The sequence below is a fragment of the Melopsittacus undulatus genome, chromosome 1 (genome assembly GCF_012275295.1).
Source record: "Melopsittacus undulatus isolate bMelUnd1 chromosome 1, bMelUnd1.mat.Z, whole genome shotgun sequence".
Lineage (NCBI taxonomy): Eukaryota > Metazoa > Chordata > Aves > Psittaciformes > Psittaculidae > Melopsittacus > Melopsittacus undulatus.
The window spans coordinates 71,680,841-71,702,501 of NC_047527.1; the positions used below are offsets into that span (position 1 = coordinate 71,680,841).

The 21,661-nt window shown below is 36.5% G+C and overlaps 1 protein-coding gene across 1 annotated transcript in view; it reads right to left on the reverse strand.

Annotated features, from left to right (window-relative positions):
- Window positions 1-5,203: 5,203 nt before the first annotated feature.
- Window positions 5,204-21,661, reverse strand: part of ABCA13 (ATP binding cassette subfamily A member 13) — a 181,601-nt gene continuing 165,143 nt past the window's right edge. The window contains exons 59-61 of the mRNA XM_034060311.1: window positions 9,561-9,666; window positions 8,112-8,249; window positions 5,204-6,610 (exon numbers count right to left, since the gene is read on the reverse strand). Of these exons, the coding sequence (XP_033916202.1) occupies window positions 6,521-6,610; window positions 8,112-8,249; window positions 9,561-9,666 (334 nt within the window). The 3' untranslated portion in view covers window positions 5,204-6,520. The remainder of the gene's footprint in view (window positions 6,611-8,111; window positions 8,250-9,560; window positions 9,667-21,661) is intronic.

Sequence of the window (21,661 nt, forward strand, 5' to 3'; positions counted from 1 at the left end):
CATGAGCCAGCTTCAGTGTGCGCTTAACAGCCCAGAAAGCCAACCGTATCCTGGGCTGCATCAAAAGGAGCGTGACCAGCAGGTCAAAGGAGGTGATCCTGCCCCTCTATTCTGCTCTCATCAGACCTCACTTAGAGTATTGTGTGCAGTTCTGGTGTCCTCAACATACAAAGGACATGGAACTGTTAGAACAAGTCCAGAGGAGGGCCACGAGGATGATCAGGGGACTGGAGCTCCTCCCGTATCAAGACAGGCTGAGAAAGTTGGGTCTGTTCAGCCTGGAGAAGAGAAGGCTGCGTGGAGACCTCATAGCAGCCTTCCAGTTTTTGAAGGGGGCCTATAGGGATGCTGGGGAGGGACTCATCATCCGGGACTGTAGTGACAGGACAAGGAGTAAAGGGTTAAAACTTAAACAGGGGAAGTTTAGATATAAGGAAGAAATTCTTTCCTGTTAGGGTGGTGAGGTACTGGAATGGGTTGCCCAGGGAGGTTGTGAATGCTCCATCCCTGGCAGTGTTCAAGACCAGGTTGGATGAAGCCTTGGGTGATACAGTTTAGTGTGAGGTGTCCCTGCCCATGGCAGGGGGGCTGGAACTAGATTGATCTTAAGGTCCTTTCCAACCCTAACTATTCTATGATTCTGTATGGGTTTTTTTTTTTTCATTATGTCTTCTTGAAGGTTTGAACCAACTCCCAGTTTTGTGGAAGAGGCAATATCAGCTATTCTGCTGAAGTCTTACTAAGTCCTGACTGAAATTTTATGGGAACACTGCAAGTAAAGCTCTTGAGAAAACAGATTTTGACTCATTCTTTGGAAGGATGTGTATGGCAACAAAAAACAGCACAAGAAATAGTGATGAATACATGGGGACAAGCTCTACAAAATGCTAAGTATTGGCTGTCTCTAAGCTCAATAACAAGACTGCATATGTGTTTTACTAATCTTAAAAAAGAAAAAAAAAGGGGCTTATTTTCCTAATTTTTCCACTATCCTCCTTTACAATCTCAGACTGGGATTTAGTTATTCTGTGCTTACCTTCTTGTTTTTTAAAGATGTTTTAACTGTTTATACTGAAAGATTTTGGAATCATGGACTGTCATACCTTCAGGACTCATAAGGTGACTGGATTGTAGTTTTCATTGACCAACCTTAACTACCACATTTGCTGAATATCTGGAAAATCTATATCAAATTTCAATTTGCAAAGACTTGAAAATATACTTTTCTGCATTACCTTTTACTATCAGTTCAACGAAAACATACAGTTAGTAAAAAAGAGACTGATAAAATGGGAGTATATGGTTGTCTCAGTGAGCAGCATGTAAACTATCTCAGCCCTGGGCCATCGATAAGCATTTTCAGTGACTAGTTGACCACTGACAAGTGCCACTTCTAATCATTCAGTTAGCTTTGGAAGTGGAAAAAAACCTCAACAAAACAACACTTCAGAACATTGTGCATGACATCAGTTCTTGCTTTTCATATACTAGAGAATACTCTCTCATCTAGATTCAATCTATTTTTGATTCACACATTGCTAACAGAATTATTCATAATAACAGACATCTAAGAAAACAATTTCAGATCCTTCTTATTAGACAATTATCATTAGCGATAAAGTACTAGATGACTACAACTCCTCAGCTAAATCATTACATGCATATTTGATTTAATTCAGAATAAATATCATGCTATAATTGTTGAAGTCTAAAGAACCAGCTCTGAATAAAATAAGAGAGGAAAAAAAAAAAAAACTAAGTCTCCCAAACTTTCGTATTTTGTAGAAGTTGAATCAAGCTCCATGAGTTTTAAGTCTGAGGGAAGAGCTGAGGGTTTTGGAGGGGGTCTGGTTATTGCATAGTAAGGTATGTAGATGAGGAATTAAGAGTGGTGTCAAAATGTTATGTGTAATAAAGTTTGCAATTTCTCTATTTCAGCACAAACTAAAAGAAAAAGCTTTTAAGAATACTTCTCTTGAATTTTATGCATTACCTTTAATTATAAACTAACATTTATTGACTCAATATGAAGTTGGAAGGATTCCTCTCTGATCTTATCTTATACTACAGCACTTTAGAGGAGCCTATTCTTTTCCTGCTGGGTACCTCATAGTCTGCTGAATCCGAAGACACTTCTTTAAACTACACCTGGCATGCACCAGCAGCCTAACAGGCAGCTAAATTATGTATGTATAGTGTGTTATAGCTGCAATAAATTAGTTGCAGATGGAAACCTTGCCTGTTGACTTAATCATTTTCTTATATAGGTAACATTTCCTTTTTCTCCATTTGCACTTTGAAAGAAAGCAGATATGAACCCTGGTAATTTGATGTTAAAGGTGTGCATACACTTCTACATATGTCTTTGATTAGTGCTTTTACAGAGTCATTGTGAAAGGAGCCAGAATTTACCCCAACGTGTATTTCCATGTAGCAATAGGCATATGGGTACTGCTGGAACAATATTCATTCTGACACAAAAAAGTTAACAAGAAGATAAATGTTTTGATTTCTTTCAGTGATCTGTATCATTATTCAGCATGGAGAATTCATCTGCTGAAACATTCAACTATACCTTGCCTACAGATAGCAGCAGACTGCTGCTATGAGCATGTGAGAACAAAGTAGCTGTGATTTCTGCTTTGTACCTGCTGCCCACTGTCATTACACTTGCAGCATCAGCTTCATTTGTAATGCAAGTATATAGCACACAGCTGAGGAATCATTTGCTATTTAGTTGTTGTAGCTCTCAGGAAAGCTGTCTGACCTAGTCAGCTCTCAGTCACTTAAAGCAAGATCTTTGCACTGCTAGCTTTGATCTCTCTATTCTTTAGAAAGAAAAATTGAATAGTGCTGACATAAAAAGATTAACTCACAATAAACTGAATCAAAGAAAGTGTCAGCTTTACTACCTGCTAAAAAAAAGACCAGGAAGGTAATATTCTTACCTATATTTGTTTTTGACTGATCTAGGAGTTGAGCATTTCCAGGAAGAGTCAGATTCAGCTCCCTAATTTATGAGATTTCAGACCCCAGTGATTCAAATATCACAAGGACAAACAAGCTCAAAAGGTGTCCAGTTTCTCTGCTGGAAATCACATTACACAACCTTCCATAACCCCAGGGGAAATTTGTCATCTTTGGGCATGACTGAACAAAACCAGAGAAATAAGTTCTTTCTTTTCAGGACAAAAATCTATACAGAAATTTAATATGTAGCCAGATTCAAAATGACAATTCATGAGTTTGCCATCCTATGCACTACCACCACCACCCCTCCACCCTCACTAAATTTGTGGTACTTTTACCTAATGTTCAGACCTACAGCTTATTTTTGCCAATCTCATTCTATAATTGCATGCAAACTCAAGTAGGGCCTGAACCAGCCTGCTCTGTTTGGCAGAAGCTCATCTTTTCCACTTAAGTGGAACAGTTGCTTAAAAACATGAAAATCACCTCCGCAGTTTCAGTGTTGAGCATTTCAGATATGCAGTTGATTACCTAATTTTGAGCTTAATTCTAGGTTTTCATTCAAGCTGAAGGGCAAATATTCACAGTAAGAGAAATTTCCTTTTGAAATAACATGAAGCTTTCCTAACAAAAATCTCACAAGAGAAGTTATTGTCTAAAATCCTCGGATGTCTTTCATTCAAAATCCAGAGGTGTTAGAAGAAAAGATATTTCTGCATGATTTACGAATTCAAGGACTCTGTCATAATTAACATAAAAATGACCTTCTCTGAACAGACTTCCAGTTTAGGAATTTATTTTTTTAAAGAAAATAGAAAGAAAAGTCTTCAAAAGTAGGAATGCAGCAAGTCAAGGAGAGGGAAAATATCCTCTGAGACAGAACCCAGGACACTGGAATGCAATTAGATTTTGACCTTCTTCGGCCATAAAGGATTGGTAGACAAGCATTATTTGCTACTTGCCTGAATTAAATTGGGTCTCTTGAGATGCATATGAAGCAATTCTAAAAAAGAAAAGCACTGTTAACTGAATTTACTCAATCATCAATCTGAAGTAAGCTTTATTTACTGTACTCATCTATTAAACTAGTATAATCTTTCACTTTTTAATCAGAAAAAAAAGACATTTAATTAGTGTTACACAGCCAAATCTTGGAAAAGCTCCCCTAGCTAGGCATTTAGCTAAGGTAGTCTTTTTCAGTCTCACCACAGTGAGTCTTGTACATTTTTATGCTTCCCTTGGTCTAAGCAAGCTGCAGGACTCTTTTATTAATTCAGCTCCCCAGCACACTTCCTAAGCAGGAATAAGCACTCTTGTCACAATTTCATACAAATGGGACCTTCTGGCTCAGCTGCCTTATACCCTGAGAACTGGAACTATCTCCTTTCCCAAATTTATCTTCTAAATTTCCTTGTGTGCATTTCCATTTTTTTTTTTTCAAGGACTTGTGATAGTTGAAGCAGAGATACTAGTTTATAAAAATAACTCAAAACCAAAAGAAAACCAATCTATCATAATGTCAGAAACTCACAGATCTAGACATACCAACAGAAAAAGCGAAAAAGCAAAAAAGCAGCACCCTGTGTACACGTTCTTGCCAAACATTCCTTTTTTTTTCATCTAAGAGCTACAGAAATGTTCTGTTAAGTAGTTTCAAATTATGACTCAAAGATGCTTGACCGTGTCTTGTACATTCAGTTTCTTCCATGCTGAGATCCTGAAATTAAGCAGGACACTTATGATAGCATAGCCCTGTTTCTGCCCAAATTTCCTGTGTCTTCCTTCTTTTTCTTTTACCTCTACCACTTCTTTCACATTGTTTTGCAAGACTGACCTTTTTCTGTTCTGACGGGGACCTTAGAAATTTTCCATTCCTGGCCTTGTGCAGAAATTAAGGATAACCAGTTTCACCTTAAACATGGTCATCTCATTGTGCCATGGCATTTCTACCAGGAGGGTGATTGTTGGGGTTTAGTGGCTCTTCAGTACTTTGGATCTTGAGGACTGCTACAGTTGAACCCAGGACAGGAGCATGGCAAAGTTCTGATATTAGGTACAAACTGAATATACCAAACCATTCTTATAATAAAGCAGTTTCATAAACTCAGCCACTGTTGTTCACATGTACATGCAGACCAAGTCTGTAAATCTTCTTTTTATTATTATATTAATCTTGCTTTTTATTATTATTCCAGGATTTAATTTCACCTTTATAGAAATAAGGAACCTGAATTCTGACTTTCAAAAAGCATAAAGGGCCGAAAACACACCAACAAATCAAGCCGCAATAAACAGTCTTGTGCATCAGCTTGCAAAGCCTAAAACTCAAATATAATTTTTTAATATTTCATCATTGCGCAGTAGCAAGTTACAGCAGCAGCACTACAAAATTTTCTATTTAAAATAGTTTTTCCGTCTCAGAGTACATTTCCATTTCCCCTGCCCACCCCCAGTATTAAATTGCAGCAACACAATTCTAAGTCACCATTTCTACAATTTCAACTATCAATCAGACAAGATAGTCCAATAAAAGCGACATCCACTGCTTTTCACAGGAGCCCCAAAGACATTCATTGGAAGAGGCAGAGGTTTACTCAAAAATGCTTTTGTACTTCTTTTCTCCCACCTCAATGTACAAGGAATTGAATGCTCACTCCTATGGGTGTAGAGGGTGAAGGATGTGACATGGTCTAGGCTGAAGTATCTAGCATCATAATATACATTTATTGAAAAGTTAATTGCTCAGTCTCTGAATGTGTATCTTATTTTCTTTTAACATGACCATTAAACAATATTTTGACATTCTTTTGGGACAAATAAGAAACAAAAAACATAAAACCAAAATAGGTCATTAAAAAGATACTTGAGAATTCTCTCAGCAGCAACTTGCAAGTACAAGGGAACACTCATTGTCAGGTATGATTTATGGAACCTTGTTAAATTTACTTAAGACAACTGGGAGGCAAACTAGTACACTAATCACCTCTTTAATATAAAACCTTATATAGCTCCTAATTTATACAATAGAAAGAGTAATTTAACTTGTCACAACACAGAACTGAATTAATACAGAAGTCAAAGGAATTTCATTTTGTGCTATTAAATATAAATATTGGGTGATAGCCTAGCTATTGCTACCATGTAATGGGGTTTTCTCACCTTGCCATGTAAAAGTTAAATATTAAGTGCACATGCAAGAGATTACTGTAGTCAAATGGATGTAGAGTCACCACAAAAATAATCTAATATATACTGTGACATTTCAACATTTCAAATCATTTTTTTTACACAAAGCTGCATTAATGAGGCCTTTATATTATAAAATTTCAGTTAATTAAAAAACTGATTTTTGGTCTGCATGTAACCAGTTTCATGTTTTACTAAGAACTGGCAGCATTTCTTCTGGCCTACAGATGCAAACTAACCTCTGCTTCTACTATTGGTTTCTCATACACAAACTGTTAACAGGTGAAAAATTATTACATATTAAATGTGCATATATATACACATACACACATATATGCTGCTGAAGCTGTATCCTGTTCTAAGTCTAGACTGGCACATGGTCTTGATGAACAACAGGAGATTCTTGTGAAGAATGTGAGACTCCTTGCTGCTGTGTAGCAAAATTAATGAATACCTGCAAGATATGAAAAAGAGTAGGACTTTCAAAATATAGTATTTGAACTGAATCTTTGGAGCCAATCTAATGATAATTTTCAGTTGCTTTCCTAAGCTTTTGTGACACAAAAATTAACTGTTTATGTTGAGAGAACCCCCTTAGAGATATATTTTGTAAACTCTAGAAATTGTCCCACTTCAACTCTCCAGCTATCACAGTGGCTGATGAATTAAAAAAATAATGGTAAAATGAGTTACTAACTTATGTACGAAAGTTATATTTTCTTGCTGCACAAGTTATTGGGAAACAGTTGTTTTAATTTGCATTGAAATGACACACCTAAGGAACTTAAGCCTGCTGTTTCTATCAATAACCATCACAGCTGAGGGTCCAGATATTTTAAGGTGAAAGTATACTTCTGAATATTGTAGAACAATGATTCAAAAAATGATGTGACTCCTTTGTTTGTTGGGTTTTTTTTAATAGATCTTACTACAGAAAGCCATGTTAGCTTTTTAATCACACAATTATTTATTTGACAGCAAGCAGTGTAGAGGGAAAGATGTTTTTTCTTTATTCAAATGATCATATTCAGATGCAAAAGCCAGTATGAATTATAAAGGCATTTGTTATTCAGAAGAGCTATTTTCCTTTTTAGAACTGTCACTCAGTCAGGGAGAGGAAATAATGGTAGGTGAGACTGAGGTGATGGTGAATCACCATGAATAGTGGCAAGGAAGTAAGATTGAGTGAAACATGCCCTGAATAATCAACAGGTTGAAATTACCTTATAGTCAGACATTCAGCGAACAGATCATTCACAAGCAGTTCATAGATCAGTACAGATCAGAATGCATAATTAATGATTTGCACATGGGAAAAAGAAATAAGCTCACACCATCTATCCTAGAGAATTAGTATTTTGACTAGATGCAACTCAGTTTGTAGAATATGTAACAAGAAGTTGCATGTGAAGATGCTGGAACATATAACATCTACACAGAAATACCATCCTTTCCATCAGGTCTGTTCTTCCTTTTGCCCAAATAGGATTTTACAGTCTCTGGTAGTGGGATCTCTTCTGTCTGCTTGTACGTTTCTACTGTTGTCTGATGTGCAGTATGATCAAAAGAAAATTCTCAAAAGAAAATATACTGTAAATCTAAGGTTTGCTGTAATTTACAGAGACTGGTTCACCATTTTCAAGGACACATGTAAGATCCCAACTTTTGAACTGTGGAGGTGGCAGTTCACAGTCCCACATTCTCTTTCCACACAGACTGGGGTGCTTCTAAGCACTGATTATGTTTGCACACAGCACGAATATCTGGCTTACTGTGACATTCCAGTGTAAAAGCAGCAGGGTTCGTGAAATTACTGTATAGACCTGAGATGGCCTGAAAATTATGGTTTATCACATACATTTGGGTAATCCAGCAAATAATCTAGTATTCCATTACAACAATACTTAAGATAAACAGCGTGTTTAGACATAAAAGAGAATAATATATATATATACCTGCTCTAATGTGGTTTGGCTGATGGAGTAGTGTTTGATTTGTAGAAAAGCTTTGTGATTCTCTAGAACTCTGAAGAGCTCTGCCAAGCATCCCTGGCTTCGTGGTACATGGTACTCAAGCAGGTTAAGATGCTGTCCCTTAAAACAAGAAAAAATGGTAAAACCAGAAAAAAATGAATGCACACTGTGATGAAGTTACATTTGCTTATAACCAGTCTATCTTCAATAAGCTCTTATTGCAGATTAACATGAAAAATATGAGCTTTTAAACAAGGATATATTTTGCCTAAACTGTTTTATTACAAAGAAATGTTCATACTCGGGGTACACGTTTTGTGTATGTTCTGAGATAATATTTTGTTAATCTCATTAAAAGATTGCATTAGTTTAAAACAGTTTTATTCTATGGGCTTTTAATCTAACAGACTAGTATTGTTACAATCAGTCTGGGTAAAGGTTGAGCAAGCACACACTTACAGACATATACACAATATGTGTATATGCAGCTTTCCTACGAAGACAGCCTGAAAGAATGGGTTACTCAGTCTCGATAATGGAAAGCTCTGGGAAGACCTTAAAACAGCCTCTCAGTACCTAAAGGAGGACTGAAAGAAAGCTGGAGAGGGACTTTTTACAAGGGCATGTAGTGATAGGACAAAAGGAACAGCTTTGAACTGAAAGAGGGGAGATTTAGATTAGATATAAGGAAGTAATTCTTTACTGTCAGGGTACTAAGGTACCAGAACAGGTTGCCCAGAGAAGCTGTGGCTGTCCCATCCCTTGCAGTATTCAAGGTCAGGCTGGATGGAGATTTGAGCAGGCTGGTCTAGTAGAAGGTGGCCCTGCCTATGGTAGGGGGGTAGGAACTGAGTGATCCCTATGGCCCTTTCAAACCCAAAACAATCTATGATTCTATAAAATAGGTTTGTAACTAAGGTAGCCATAGTTTTACATTATTTTTTTTTCCTAAACTTGGATAAAGTAAAAACCAAACCAAAATAATTAAAGGCCTTTGAGAGTTCTTGGAGTGTAATTACTGTAGGTCTTTTATGAGGCTTCGTATCAAATAAAAGACTCTCAATAAAGACTGAAAATTATCATCTGTGGATAATTTTATCATAAGTTCTTATGAGAAAGCACTCAAATACTCTGTGACTACCCTGCACTCACGCTTCAGGATACCACATACATGAGTTCAGCTTCATCAAGAATAAAAACAAAAAGAAATTTTTGCTCAGAGAAAAGGCCTGTTTACATTGCCTAAATGTTTGAGTTGCTTCAATCAATATCATAACTCAGATTTTTCAGATTTGCTTAATTGGAAAATAAATACACATATATAATTATTCTAAAAAGATCAACATATCCAAATGAGTATATATTGTTCCTACTAGCCCATACTTAATCCTGCCACAAATATATTACTATGATGAAGAGTTTTAACTGTACCTTAAAATGTGTTCCAGGAAAATGTAGCTGCAGACAGTCCAAAATCATTCTTTGATAGCTTATATCTTTACTAAGCCAAACCTTGACAGAATAACCATCTCCAAACCTGAGAGCAACACACAGAAACATAAATCCATTTGTATACACGATGAAGACAGGAAGAACATTTGCTTTGATTGATTTTTGTATGATTATGTCAAGTAATGTCATTTATACCTATTGTATTATCACTATGATTCCAGTATTACGCTATTGAACAACAAAATTTCAATGAGAAAGTTGTGAAATTAATGATAACAAAACAGCAATAAAAAAATGCTTATTTTTTAATTACTTGGGGATTTTTCACTATTTAATGTACCTGAATTTATGTTATCTAAACTATGCTTCACTATATTGCTTTGAATAGTTAACAAAATGCTGTGAAGGTTACAAATACAGAAGAAAAAATAATCCTTTTACTTTTCTAATAAGAAAAATGGGCATAGCTCTATTTTTCAAATCTGCACATTCATATGCATATTTCAGCAATGTGAGTATAACTGTGTTTTACAGATAAGCAGAGGCAAGTACAGGAGTATTTAGGGAGATGGTAAAGTTAATGAATTTTCTTTAGCTCTATGGCCACACAATCTCTCTTGAAATAATTTAGGAAATGAACTTCACTTTCTCAATATACATGTGATAAAAGTTAAGTACAGGCAATCTAACCAACACATTACCTTTTATTACATTTACTCACTGCTAATATTTAGTTGAGGAAATTGCAATAAGCCTATAAACACTGAAATGGCAACCATATTCTTATGCACATTTCTCAAGCAATGGAAGTTAGGCTGCATCAGTTCCCAGAGCAAGGTGCAAGGGCAGAGTTCAGCAGGGAAATAGGGTGACAGGGGGTTACTATGGCACCTCTCCCCTCTCAGCCCTCTTTTGCAGCTATGTGTCCTCTCTTTGGGTTCAACTCCTTGGTTAATTCTAGAAGCCAAGTCAGAAGAGCTTCCTTCTGCTGCCGCTGTTCCCTGTTGCTGGTAAGCAATGGAAAGGCAGATCTGGTAGAGGGATAGGGAGCTCAGACAGTACAGCCCACATCCCCTCAGAAACCAGCCACTTCCTCTGTCTTCCCACAGACCACCACTCCTATATCCTTCACTCTATCATTACTTCCTTTTCACTCTCCAGCTCCACAAGACCTTTACTCCAGTTATTTGGTTTCTAATGTCTATCCTGTGCATGTCTACCCTCCCTCATACCAGTACCCACCTCTCCTGTGTCTTTTCTGTGTATAGCTTGTGATTCAGGGAAGAAGCTGGGTTAATTGGATCTGACAGGAGTGAAGCAGTTTTTCATGTGATCAAAGCAGAAGTACATAACACAGCATACTCTATGATGCTGCCCTTTTCCAGTACAGAAAAATATCTACAGAATTTCAATCAAAATGTAATAAAAATTGGAAAGGACTATTCTAAGACATATATCCAGTTTAACCACTGTCTGAGTGACTTCCAGCAAAATACTTCACATGAAGCACCACATGTTCCTCATCAATAGTACATGTATAGCAATGTACAGCCTTTAACTTTTAATTTGCATTGGATCAGAACCTCTGATGGAATAAACCAATAAAGTCTTCGCTGATTTTAGAGCAGGGCAAGTTTCCAAAATTAAAAATTCTAGACTGCAGATTTTATTTTACTAAGAATTTCACATGAATTCAAGATATAATTTCTCTGTCTAGAATAAAGCCATAGCTGCTACACTTTTGGTATGACAGTGGCAGCTTCTGCCCCATTTCAAATCAATTAATTTAGGGTTTTTTAGTCTTTAGTTGTTTGGGTTTGGGGTTTTTCTGGGGAGGGGCGGGGGTGGTGGGATTTGTTTTATTGAATTCAAATGCAATCCCTGAGCTGCTTGAAATGGAGTAAGAACAAACATTCCTGACGCAGGGTCCTGTTTGTTCGTTCCTGAAGGACATTATATGAATAAAATCCTATTGGGTGCAAGCCACAGGGTACCAAATATACACTATGAAGTGTGACCTGACAGATGAACAGTGCTGTTACACCAAAAAGATCCAGAATAAGGTGGAATCTAAAGCAGTAGCTGGCTGATTGGCTTTGGAGTGATTTACTAAAACATAATATATCCCTAATTAAACGTTTTAAATGCATAGCATCACCTCTGAAACAATACGCGTGACAATGAAAAAAGATGTTACAAAGATAGATATAGTTAACAAGGGTGTTCAGTTTAGTTGACAGACAACCTGAGACAACATTTTAAAAGAGATTGATTCTGATCAGGTTTTTGGCATCTCTACGCAGTCACCATTGAATTATGGTTTGAAAAATGCTGGCTTATGGAGATGCTCAACAGTCTCATAAAATGAAATTGTTGTATGCAATGAAGTTTCCAAAAAAAATGAATCAAAATTCTGATTAGCAAAGACAGGCAGTCTGTGTAACTTGGATTTAATCTAAATTGTGAATGGCATAAACACCAGCATGGTACAAATAGAAAGCTTTGAAAGATTTTTTTCTTTTGACTAGTCAAATTATGATGCTTCTATACCTTGATTTTATAATTTATTTTAGTGTAAAAGCTCCCCATATAGAGTAAGCTGATCAGCAATAAACATTTCCCCTTGCTATGTTCAGGAAGCTACTTTCAAGAGTAAACTAAGGCAATGGAAATTGAGTTGACCATTTTTTTTTCACTCTGTTTTCCTCTCTGACTCAGACAATATAATTAGTTCAGAATCCCAAAGTGGAATTACAGAGAAAAGCACAATCTGGCTTGATTAGCACTTTTAGGATCAAACCTAACACCTGATAGTTCAAGACCTAAGGAGGGAAACATTACCACTAAAATGGTGCAAGTTGAGCCAGCACACCTGCTCAGCAGCCATCTGCTACAAAAGAACTGTCTCTTCAAAGCTATTCAACAAAGATATTTTCCACTGCTAATTTCCACCACATTATTTTAACAATACCTGCATTTCTATGTGTGTATACATACACACAAACCCACATATTCTAACAAAAAGTATTTTTCCTCTCTATCCTTCCTCTTCTCCCTCAAACTACTTGTTTACACTTGACTTTCACCTCATTAGTGGTTCTGAAGGTATTACTTATTGAGTGCTTTACCCACTAAAATGCCACCATGAGACTGAAAATGAAATATAAAACCCTGACTATTCTATGATTCTATGATTCTATAAATTCCCACCCTGATTGTAAACTAATTAACTTGAGCATTAACAACAGCATCAGCTGCAGAAGCATGAGCTTAGTTAGGACTACAAAACACATCCAAGAACTCCACACTTTTAATTGCACAGGTCCTCAAGCAAGCTGAGCAGTTCAGCTAGGTAACAAGGAGGAAAAAGGAACATAAAATGGCACCAAGGAATTCCATATCAGAAATTACAAAATAGATTAGAATTGAAGAAAGACACTGAGGTGGTAGAAAGATGTTTTTACAGAGCCCAGAATCATGACTGACCTAAGGAATGCAACTGAGGAATGATTCCTCACTCTCCTAAACTTCTCATGCAAGAACAGGGGGCATGAAACTAAATTATAAGAAATGCAATGCAAAATTGGTAAGAGGAAGTAATTTTCCTTACAGCACATAAGAAAACTGTACAACTTATTGACACAGGACATGCTGGATGCCAGAACATAATATGAGTTGAATAAGAGATTAGAGAAGTTCATTGGAGGAAGGGGCAGTCCACTAAGATCACCTCTGGTTAGGAAGACTCTAAGCAACAAATTGCCAAAGGGTGGTTAAGTAATGTGGAAAAGTAATTTCATGTGCTTATCTTGTTCCTGTACTTTTCCCTCCTGGCGCTGTCAAAGAGAGGATACTGTGCTAGACAGGTCTTTGAACTGACCTCACAGTTGTTTCAGTGTAAATATCACAGGGAGGAGGTCAGCCCCGGCTAAGCAGGCAAATGGCTCCTCAGTTCTCAAGGGTTTTGCAGCCCGTGATACAGTTTCACAGCCAGTAGTACAAAGACAGATGATACAAAACTACATCGGATAGGTGTCTATGCCACCTGCATTCACACACTAGAATAAAATGTAGCCATATCTATACTGACCAGGAAGTTCCCCTGGCTGCTTTCCTGGTTCTCATTCTAGGCTTGCAATGGAAAGGGAAGTGAATTTAGTTGCTCAAAGGCTGAGAATTCTCATAAATACCAAGTAAAGTTGCTGCTACTTAGGGCAGATCAAGTAATAGTAACTTCTTAATGTTTGGGGCATACAGGAATGCTGGTGAGGGACTGTTCATTAGGGACTGTAGTGATAGGACAAGGGGTAATGGGCTCAAACTTAAACAGCAGAGGTTTAGATTGGATATAAGGAAGAAATTCTTTACTGTTAGGGTGGTGAGGCACTGGAATGGGTTGCCCAGGGAGGTTGTGAATGCTCCATCCCTGGCAGTGCTCAAGGCCAGGTTGGATGAAGCCTTGGATGACATGGTCTAGGGTGAGGTGTTCCTGCCCATGGAAGGGGTTTGGAACTAGATGATCTTAAGGTCCTTTCCAACCCTAACTATTCTATGATTCTAAGATTCCCTTTTACCCATTCTTTAGAGGTCCTCTTCCAGAGATTGGAATAGGGACAAGAATAGTTGCTGAAACACAATGTCTTACAGAGACACAGCTGAACCTACACTTGGCTCCTCACAGGGGGTCCCTAGAAATACTAACCAAGGGTTTTTCTGAAGCTTGATCCATGAAATCCTGTTATCTGTGAAGGGTGAAAAAGAAAGTCTGCAGATGAACAAAACAAAACCTAGAAATCACTGTTCTTACAGCAGAGCCCTCCATGGAATCACACTCTTCCCAAAGCCCATTTACCATGTCTTTTCCACCCCAGCCAAAATTGCTGAGTATAACCTCAGGAAATCAAGAACATGGCTCTATTTCCTAAACCCTGATGAATAAGAAAAGCATCTAATCATCCATATGCTTTTATTCCACTCATCAAAGATTTCATTTCCTGAAGAATGTTGTGCTATATATATACACACACAAAAAAAATGTTGTGCTATATATATACACAGCTCCCGGCAAGTTTACTGGTAGAAATACAAAGTGCATACTTTATGTATGCACTAGTCTGATTGATCAAAAGATTACTTCAAAATTACATTATTGGATAACAAAATAAAAAAAAAAAACAATAAAGAGAACATTGGCACTTAATGTCTGCAAGGAAATGCATCTTTTTCAGAATATATGCCATAAATCAAAGAGGAGGAATAATTTGTTGTGCTGCTGTTTGCCCCTCTGCTTTGGTTTACATTCATTTGCAGACAGATACAGTTCTACTTTCCCTAAGTGAATAAGCCTCATCTAGGCAAGCTCACTTAGTTATTCCAATATGATTGCAGGAGCATGGCATACAGAATCAGGTCATTCTCCTTACAGCCCTAGAAACAAGTACAATTTACAAAGAGAACAAAACTCTAACAACACTGAAAATAAATAACTTTGAAAAACACTGGAAAAAAACCCCAAAATTGAAATAAAATTATTAAAACAAATAAAACAAATCACAGTTTAAGATCATTTTAAATCACTCAATAGATTTATTTTTTGATCTATTAAATAGGAGATAAAGTCAATATCTTGGAAGGAAAAAATGTTATTAAATTTAAAATAGTTGCTTTGGTTTGTTTTTTAAAAACTAAAATCAAATGAGAACATACTGGCACTGCAAAACATAAAGTCCTTCTGCAATTATTCATAACAATATCAGTGTTTCTGAACAGATAAAAATACAATTAGATGCAAACAGACATAAATAAATTATAAAAACTGGCTTTTATATACTACCCATAGTTTTTGTGTCATCATTTTTTAATTGATTATGATTTTTCCACAGTAACAACAGAAACATGAAAATAGTTATTAAAATAACAACTAACACTTGTTCAAGTATATTGTACATGCACTATCTGTTCACACACACACTCCAGGCCTTCATATCAAGCCATCTAAAGTTAATTTCAGTATTTAACATGAATATTGCTATACCAGTGACAGCCTCAGGTTATGAGCAATTTAACTTTGACTTGCTCTCCAAACACAGGCGTCTTGGAGCTTAGGTGTGATTTCCAAATATGTGATAAATCCCTCAGAAAATCTTTCTAACTGATTATACATGTGCACACAAAATCTGTCTGTGTATGATCTTGCATGTCTGCACATACAGGCAAGTATGAGAGATTCTGATACTCTTGTATCAATTATACATTACATTCTCAGAGGTACAGGAACAGCAGCATTGTAATTGTGGGCAAGGCTAATGGTCAGCCTACAAAGAACAAAAATTGCTTCCTCAAAGTACCTTCTTGGCCTCACAAGTGAAAAAAGTGGGAGGAAGTAACGTTATCATTGTGTTGCTGTCCCTGTTTTCTGGCATACTGTTTTTCAAGTGAGTTTCTTAAAAAAATAAGAATCAGGATACTACATACTAAAACATCTATTTTAAGGAGATTATCAACACTTCAATGTGAAATTCTCAAGTGCTAGAATGGAGAGCAACTGTGAAATTAAAATTTAAACCACTGGTATATTTGCATTATGTAATAAGCTTTAATTACATCATAACCTAGGATCTCTTCATGTATGTGGTATCTTCAGGTATGTGCTCAGACAAGCTGCTTTATTTGCCGCAGCATCTAGAAAAAGTTGCAAAGAAGAGAGTAGGTTGATGAGAAAAGGAAAGAAAGTGCTTTATGGTTCCGGTAAGTCCCTGGGAAACAGAATCCTACCCTTCCAGCCCAGTACACCTGTGTGACCTGTGGCAACTAACTCAGATGCATTTTTTACTACTGCTTTCCTATCTTGCTAGGGCTCACTTTGAGATCTAGAGCTCCTTTTTTTCAGAAGTCATTCACAGTATTTTCAGAAACGTCCACAGGTACAGGTGAAGGCAAGAGGCATGGAACTTTGAATGCAGTGTTAAACAGGAAATATTTAGCCATACACTGCTCAGTGTATTTAAAGTTAAAACCCTTTCAACTTTAGCACCATGCTTCAGTCACTCTCCTATAAAATGGGAATAATTATTTTAAACCCAGATTCCCAGAAATATTGTGGAAAACCTAAATATTGGTACTTATGAAGAATACTCCAGTGAATGTTGAAAATACTGTATTTAGAAGCAGGATTGAAAAGTGTTTACGAAAAAACTACAGAGATCACATACTGGACAAAGAAGAGAATATGAAATCTTTGTTAAATTAGCTACTGATCACTGAATGAACATGTACACAGATGTAATACAGCATCCTGTGGAAAACATGCTATAAAATTACCAAAAAAGAAGAGCAATCTAATACACACTCACAGTAGGGTTGAATTAATGTTGCACAAAGTTTTATAAGAGTGCAAAGATACTGCTCATTTCTGAACTTTCAATCTCTGTGTTTTTAAAGCAATAAGAACTCTCCTCTTCAAATTTTCCTCTGGGAAGAGAAACTAATACCTATATTACAAGAATACACATCCACTCCCTTGATACGTTTTTAATGTTCCAAACGAGTTTGTTTTCTAGTTGACAAGAATAAAAATTATATCAATTTCTATATTTTACAGTATGTAAAAAACGGTGACTATATCTGTTAGCATAACACTGTGCCCACTGGAGGCTTAAATACTGATGAGATCTTCAGACATACTCCTCTCTTTTTCACTTAAAAATACCTAAATGTGTGAGTTTGACAAAAGTAATAAAATATTCTCAAGAAACCTTTAAAAAAATGGCAGTGCAAATAGCTTGCGAACAGATTTCTATTCTGACTCTGCTATAACAAATGGATTAATTGTTAGGTAATTTAATCAGATGGCTTGCTGACAAAATTTGAGCAAAGACTTGATGTGTGTCCAGAACTTGACAAATTGGTATGAGTTTTTCAGTTATGATAAGTTTGTCCAGATGGCCCTAGAATGAAGGATAGTATTCAAACTGTTGTTCCCAGAGAACTGGCCAGCTGTATCTGACATGGAAATGCTTCTGTGAATTTTTAAAAAACCATTAAGTATAATGGAGAATACTGGAGAGAGCATTTAAATGCAATCCATTCACAATTTTGAGCAATTGGCTCAGTTGGCAGGAGTCTTCTGAAATTTTAACAGGCACAACTATGGACACATCTATCTCATACAAACTATAGCCAAAACTAAGATGCAAACTCTTTGGAAATTGCCCTTCAGTTCACTCTTTCCAGCTAACACCTTTCTTGGCATTATTCAGACATTTGGCACCTGCAACAGTAGACTTTTCTGGAGAAATCCAACACTTATGATTCTCCCGAGAAACATTTGAGAACACCTTAAATCTGTTTATACATAGATAAATATAGTCAGGGCTCAACAGTTGGGAGGTTGGGAGCTGAAACCCAAACACCTACATTTGTAGTGGGAAGGCATTTTTGGATGAGCATTTTGTAAGAGACACAAGAGCTGGAAAAATGAATCAAGTCTCACACATTAGAAGCTTTGTTACTTTTTATATCCCTATGAAGCTTTAATGTTTCACATTAGCATCTTTCTGGAGCTCGCCCATATCCTTCATCGCAGAATTTTGTACCATCTGACAAAGCTGTATTCAGTCCAAGATTATGGTCCTTCACATCTGCCAAGGGCTGAAAGCATCAGTGAGAGAGAAACCTGAATCCTTGAAATTTCTCACCACAACAAAGAATCAAATTTAACAGGGCCCCAAGGAAGACCCATTAAGCCTTCATCACAGATCCATCAAATAGGTGATCATAATCTAGACTTTACAGGCTGGAATGGTACCAAAGGACAAGCAAATAAAGCAATTCTGAGTATTTCCATCAAGACAGACAGTATTGCCAGGCAGGGAAGAAATAATGTCTTTTTAGTCACTGTAGCTACATTTAAAGGAAGAAAATAATAAAAATAATCTTAAGACATGCTAATGTGATCACATGTAATATCAAAATATGCTCCTGCTGCTAATTCTAATAATACAGGACTCATTCTATCATAAATAAATGCTATATGAAAGTTTTCTTTGGTTTAAGTGTTCATAGAGTGTTTGACTTTCTTTCCTTCTTCCAGTCTTCAAAGATAGATCAGATCACTTGCACTTGATTTTAAAATATTTGTTCAATTTGATTTGTAGAAATAAATTGAAGACAGAGAAGAGGATATCAAGAGCTGCTTATAGGAGAAATTAAAAGAAAAAAAATGAGGTCTAAAATCTAACAAAACCCACATTAATATACAAATATGGCCCCCATTAATCTATTCTAGTACAGTTCTTGCCTGTTATTACAAATATGCATATTACTGGCTTAATTCATTTACATATATAGAACACAAATACATCATAAAAAAAAATACAGTACAAGCAATTTAGATTAAATCAGATGTAGTAAAATCAGTTTTGCTTATGCATTCTTTCACTCACATTGCTTCACGGAACAGTTTTGTTAAGTAAAATGTCAGTTGATGGGGTTTTTACTGTGAGATGGTGCCAGACACAAATACACTAGACAGTGCTAATTGCAGGAAAACACTGAAAAATAGAACTGACTAGTGACTGTATCAATGGAGATGGCTGCTAAGGATAGAATTCTTCTGATGATGTGAGTTACCTAATAGTAGATTTAGAAATCATTATGGTCTCTTGCTTTCAAAGGAACGATGTTTTCCTCTGTATGGCAGCAAGAACAATAGGGCAATTAAATTATAGAGATGAAAGGAAAATGGGAAGGAAGGAGTAACTCAATACTTTTTCAAGTCCTGGAAGTTTTTCATAATGTTCATAGGTAGAGCAGAAAGTGAGAAAATGAAAATATTAAAATAATTTAAAGCTTAATTATTTCAATGGTTTTCTTTGGAATAGTAAGTAGAAGAATTCTGCTTCTCTCCTCCTTTCACATCTCATGTAGATGCAGAAGTCATCCATAAAGAACATGGCAGGTTATTTGGAAATTATCTTCAAAATAGTTTGGAACATGAATTACACAGAGGTACTGGGTTTCTTAATCTACTAAGAATTACTTTATTTATTAGTTGTGTGAACCTGGAGCTTATGGTAGAGTACAGACAGAGCAAATTCAGACAACTGCATGATTTTAATTAAATCCATTAAATCTTTTGATAAAGCTACTGATTATTTTTTCCTAGTAAAAGGTTCTAAAGTTTTAGAAAAAAACAATAGATTCCTGAACAATAAGTGTGAAAATCTGAAGACCAAATCAATCCATAAGAGTTAAAGGGATTTTGGTCCTGCCTTAAATGAAACATCCTAGTGCAGCTTCAGCTACACAGTTTCTATGGAAAGCCTCAGCAATACTGATATCCACTGTACATATTATCCCACATGAATGTCACTGACCTACATTAAAGAACACTCATGGCATTTTACTTTACAATGATTTTAAGCAAATAATTATTATGAATATGACTGTCAAACATTCTTAGCATGACCTTGCTTTGGAGAATGTAAAAGAGATGCTCATACAGCCTTGATGCTTGAATGGTTTATCTATGAATGTCTTGATACCTTCAGAATTAATTGGAAGATATTTCCAGCATGTCATATAGCTTATTCTTCTGCACTGTTTGCTTACTGTGATATGAAACAGGTGTATCTATAGAGACAGTGCAGCAAAATGAGAAATAGCTGTCCTATTTTTATGAGTATGTTGCATACATATGAGTATGCTTACAATGTCTTGCTTCCTAAGAAAGCAGATGAAAAGATGCTGCTAAAGGAAACATCATGAAAGGCAAAACACTGACAAAGTCACTGGGTAGATAAACGCAAAGGTAGCCTTTTTGGAATGTCTGATTTTATCCTCTCAAGGCTCAAGCTAAGAAGACAGAGGTGCATACTCACTCCAGAGGATCTGAAACATAAAAAGTGGAGGCATACATTTAACCCAGTTAACTTTATGTACTCAAGCGAAGTGCCTAAGAAATACAATTTTTCCTTATTAGGGGACATGTACATCTTCAAAAAGCATATTCAGCTGTCCAACATCTGCACTGTCCTCTACAGATATCTATGTCTTACTGTGAAAGTGTCTGAAACCAGGACAGAAAGGAATAAAGGGTATGTGCACTCCAGCTAAAGCACTCCAGCAAGTGGGACAACAGGCCACTCTATGCTATGAAACTTAGGAATAAGAGACAAGATGGCAAAGGCAAAAAGCTAGATACAAAAGAAGCAGAAGCAGTTAAAGAGCAATTGGCTTCTCAAGCCTCCAGAAACTGGAGCAACTACTCTCTCAAATGTACACAAACATGAAAAGAAGGCTATGATCACACAGAACAATCCAAAATAAACCTGCAGAGTTCAGTTTATTTTTTTACCATCTAATTTGTAAGATCGCTAGCTGAAAGTTTGTCTTGATAAAAAAAACAACCACCAAACCCTTGGAAGGAGAGAGCTTATTAAAGTAAATGTGAATCAGGCCTGTCATCCCAATGCAGCTGCAAAACAAGTGCCTAAAGTTCTACCCAAGGGGGAGGACAGAAAGCCAAAAGTTCCCTCAGGGGGCAAGAAGTTGTCTGAGACACAGCTAACTTCTGTCCTATAACCGCAGCAGACAGCAATTCCTAAACGTTTTTGTAGAGCTTGTTTACATTGCCTGCACTTAAAGAGTGCTAAATGCTGAGCTAGTACAAAGCAGTGTAGCATCACTGCTTGTAAATGAGCTGTATAATTTTACACAACTGACTGTCTGGGTGTCATAAAATTCTACTTATTACTGAATGTAAGTGTTATAGCTATAAGTTGCAGCAACTTTTCCCTCAGCTTCTGGTCTTGTTTCCTTTATGGTGGTTTGAGCCCTTCCTCTAAATAAACATCCTCATTAACAGATACTAAACTAATTCATGAACAGAATTCAAGCAGAAGAGAGGTTCATACACACCAGGAAAAGGATGCAGAAAACATAGCATAAATATCTGCAATTGCCAGTGAAATCAACAGAAAACAGAGATGGTTCAAAGCACCTTGTCTTATTGGCTTCTGACCTGTTAAAAGCACTTCTTCCTGTAAGAAGAAATCCTCTCAAGGAGCCAAAGTGTATTT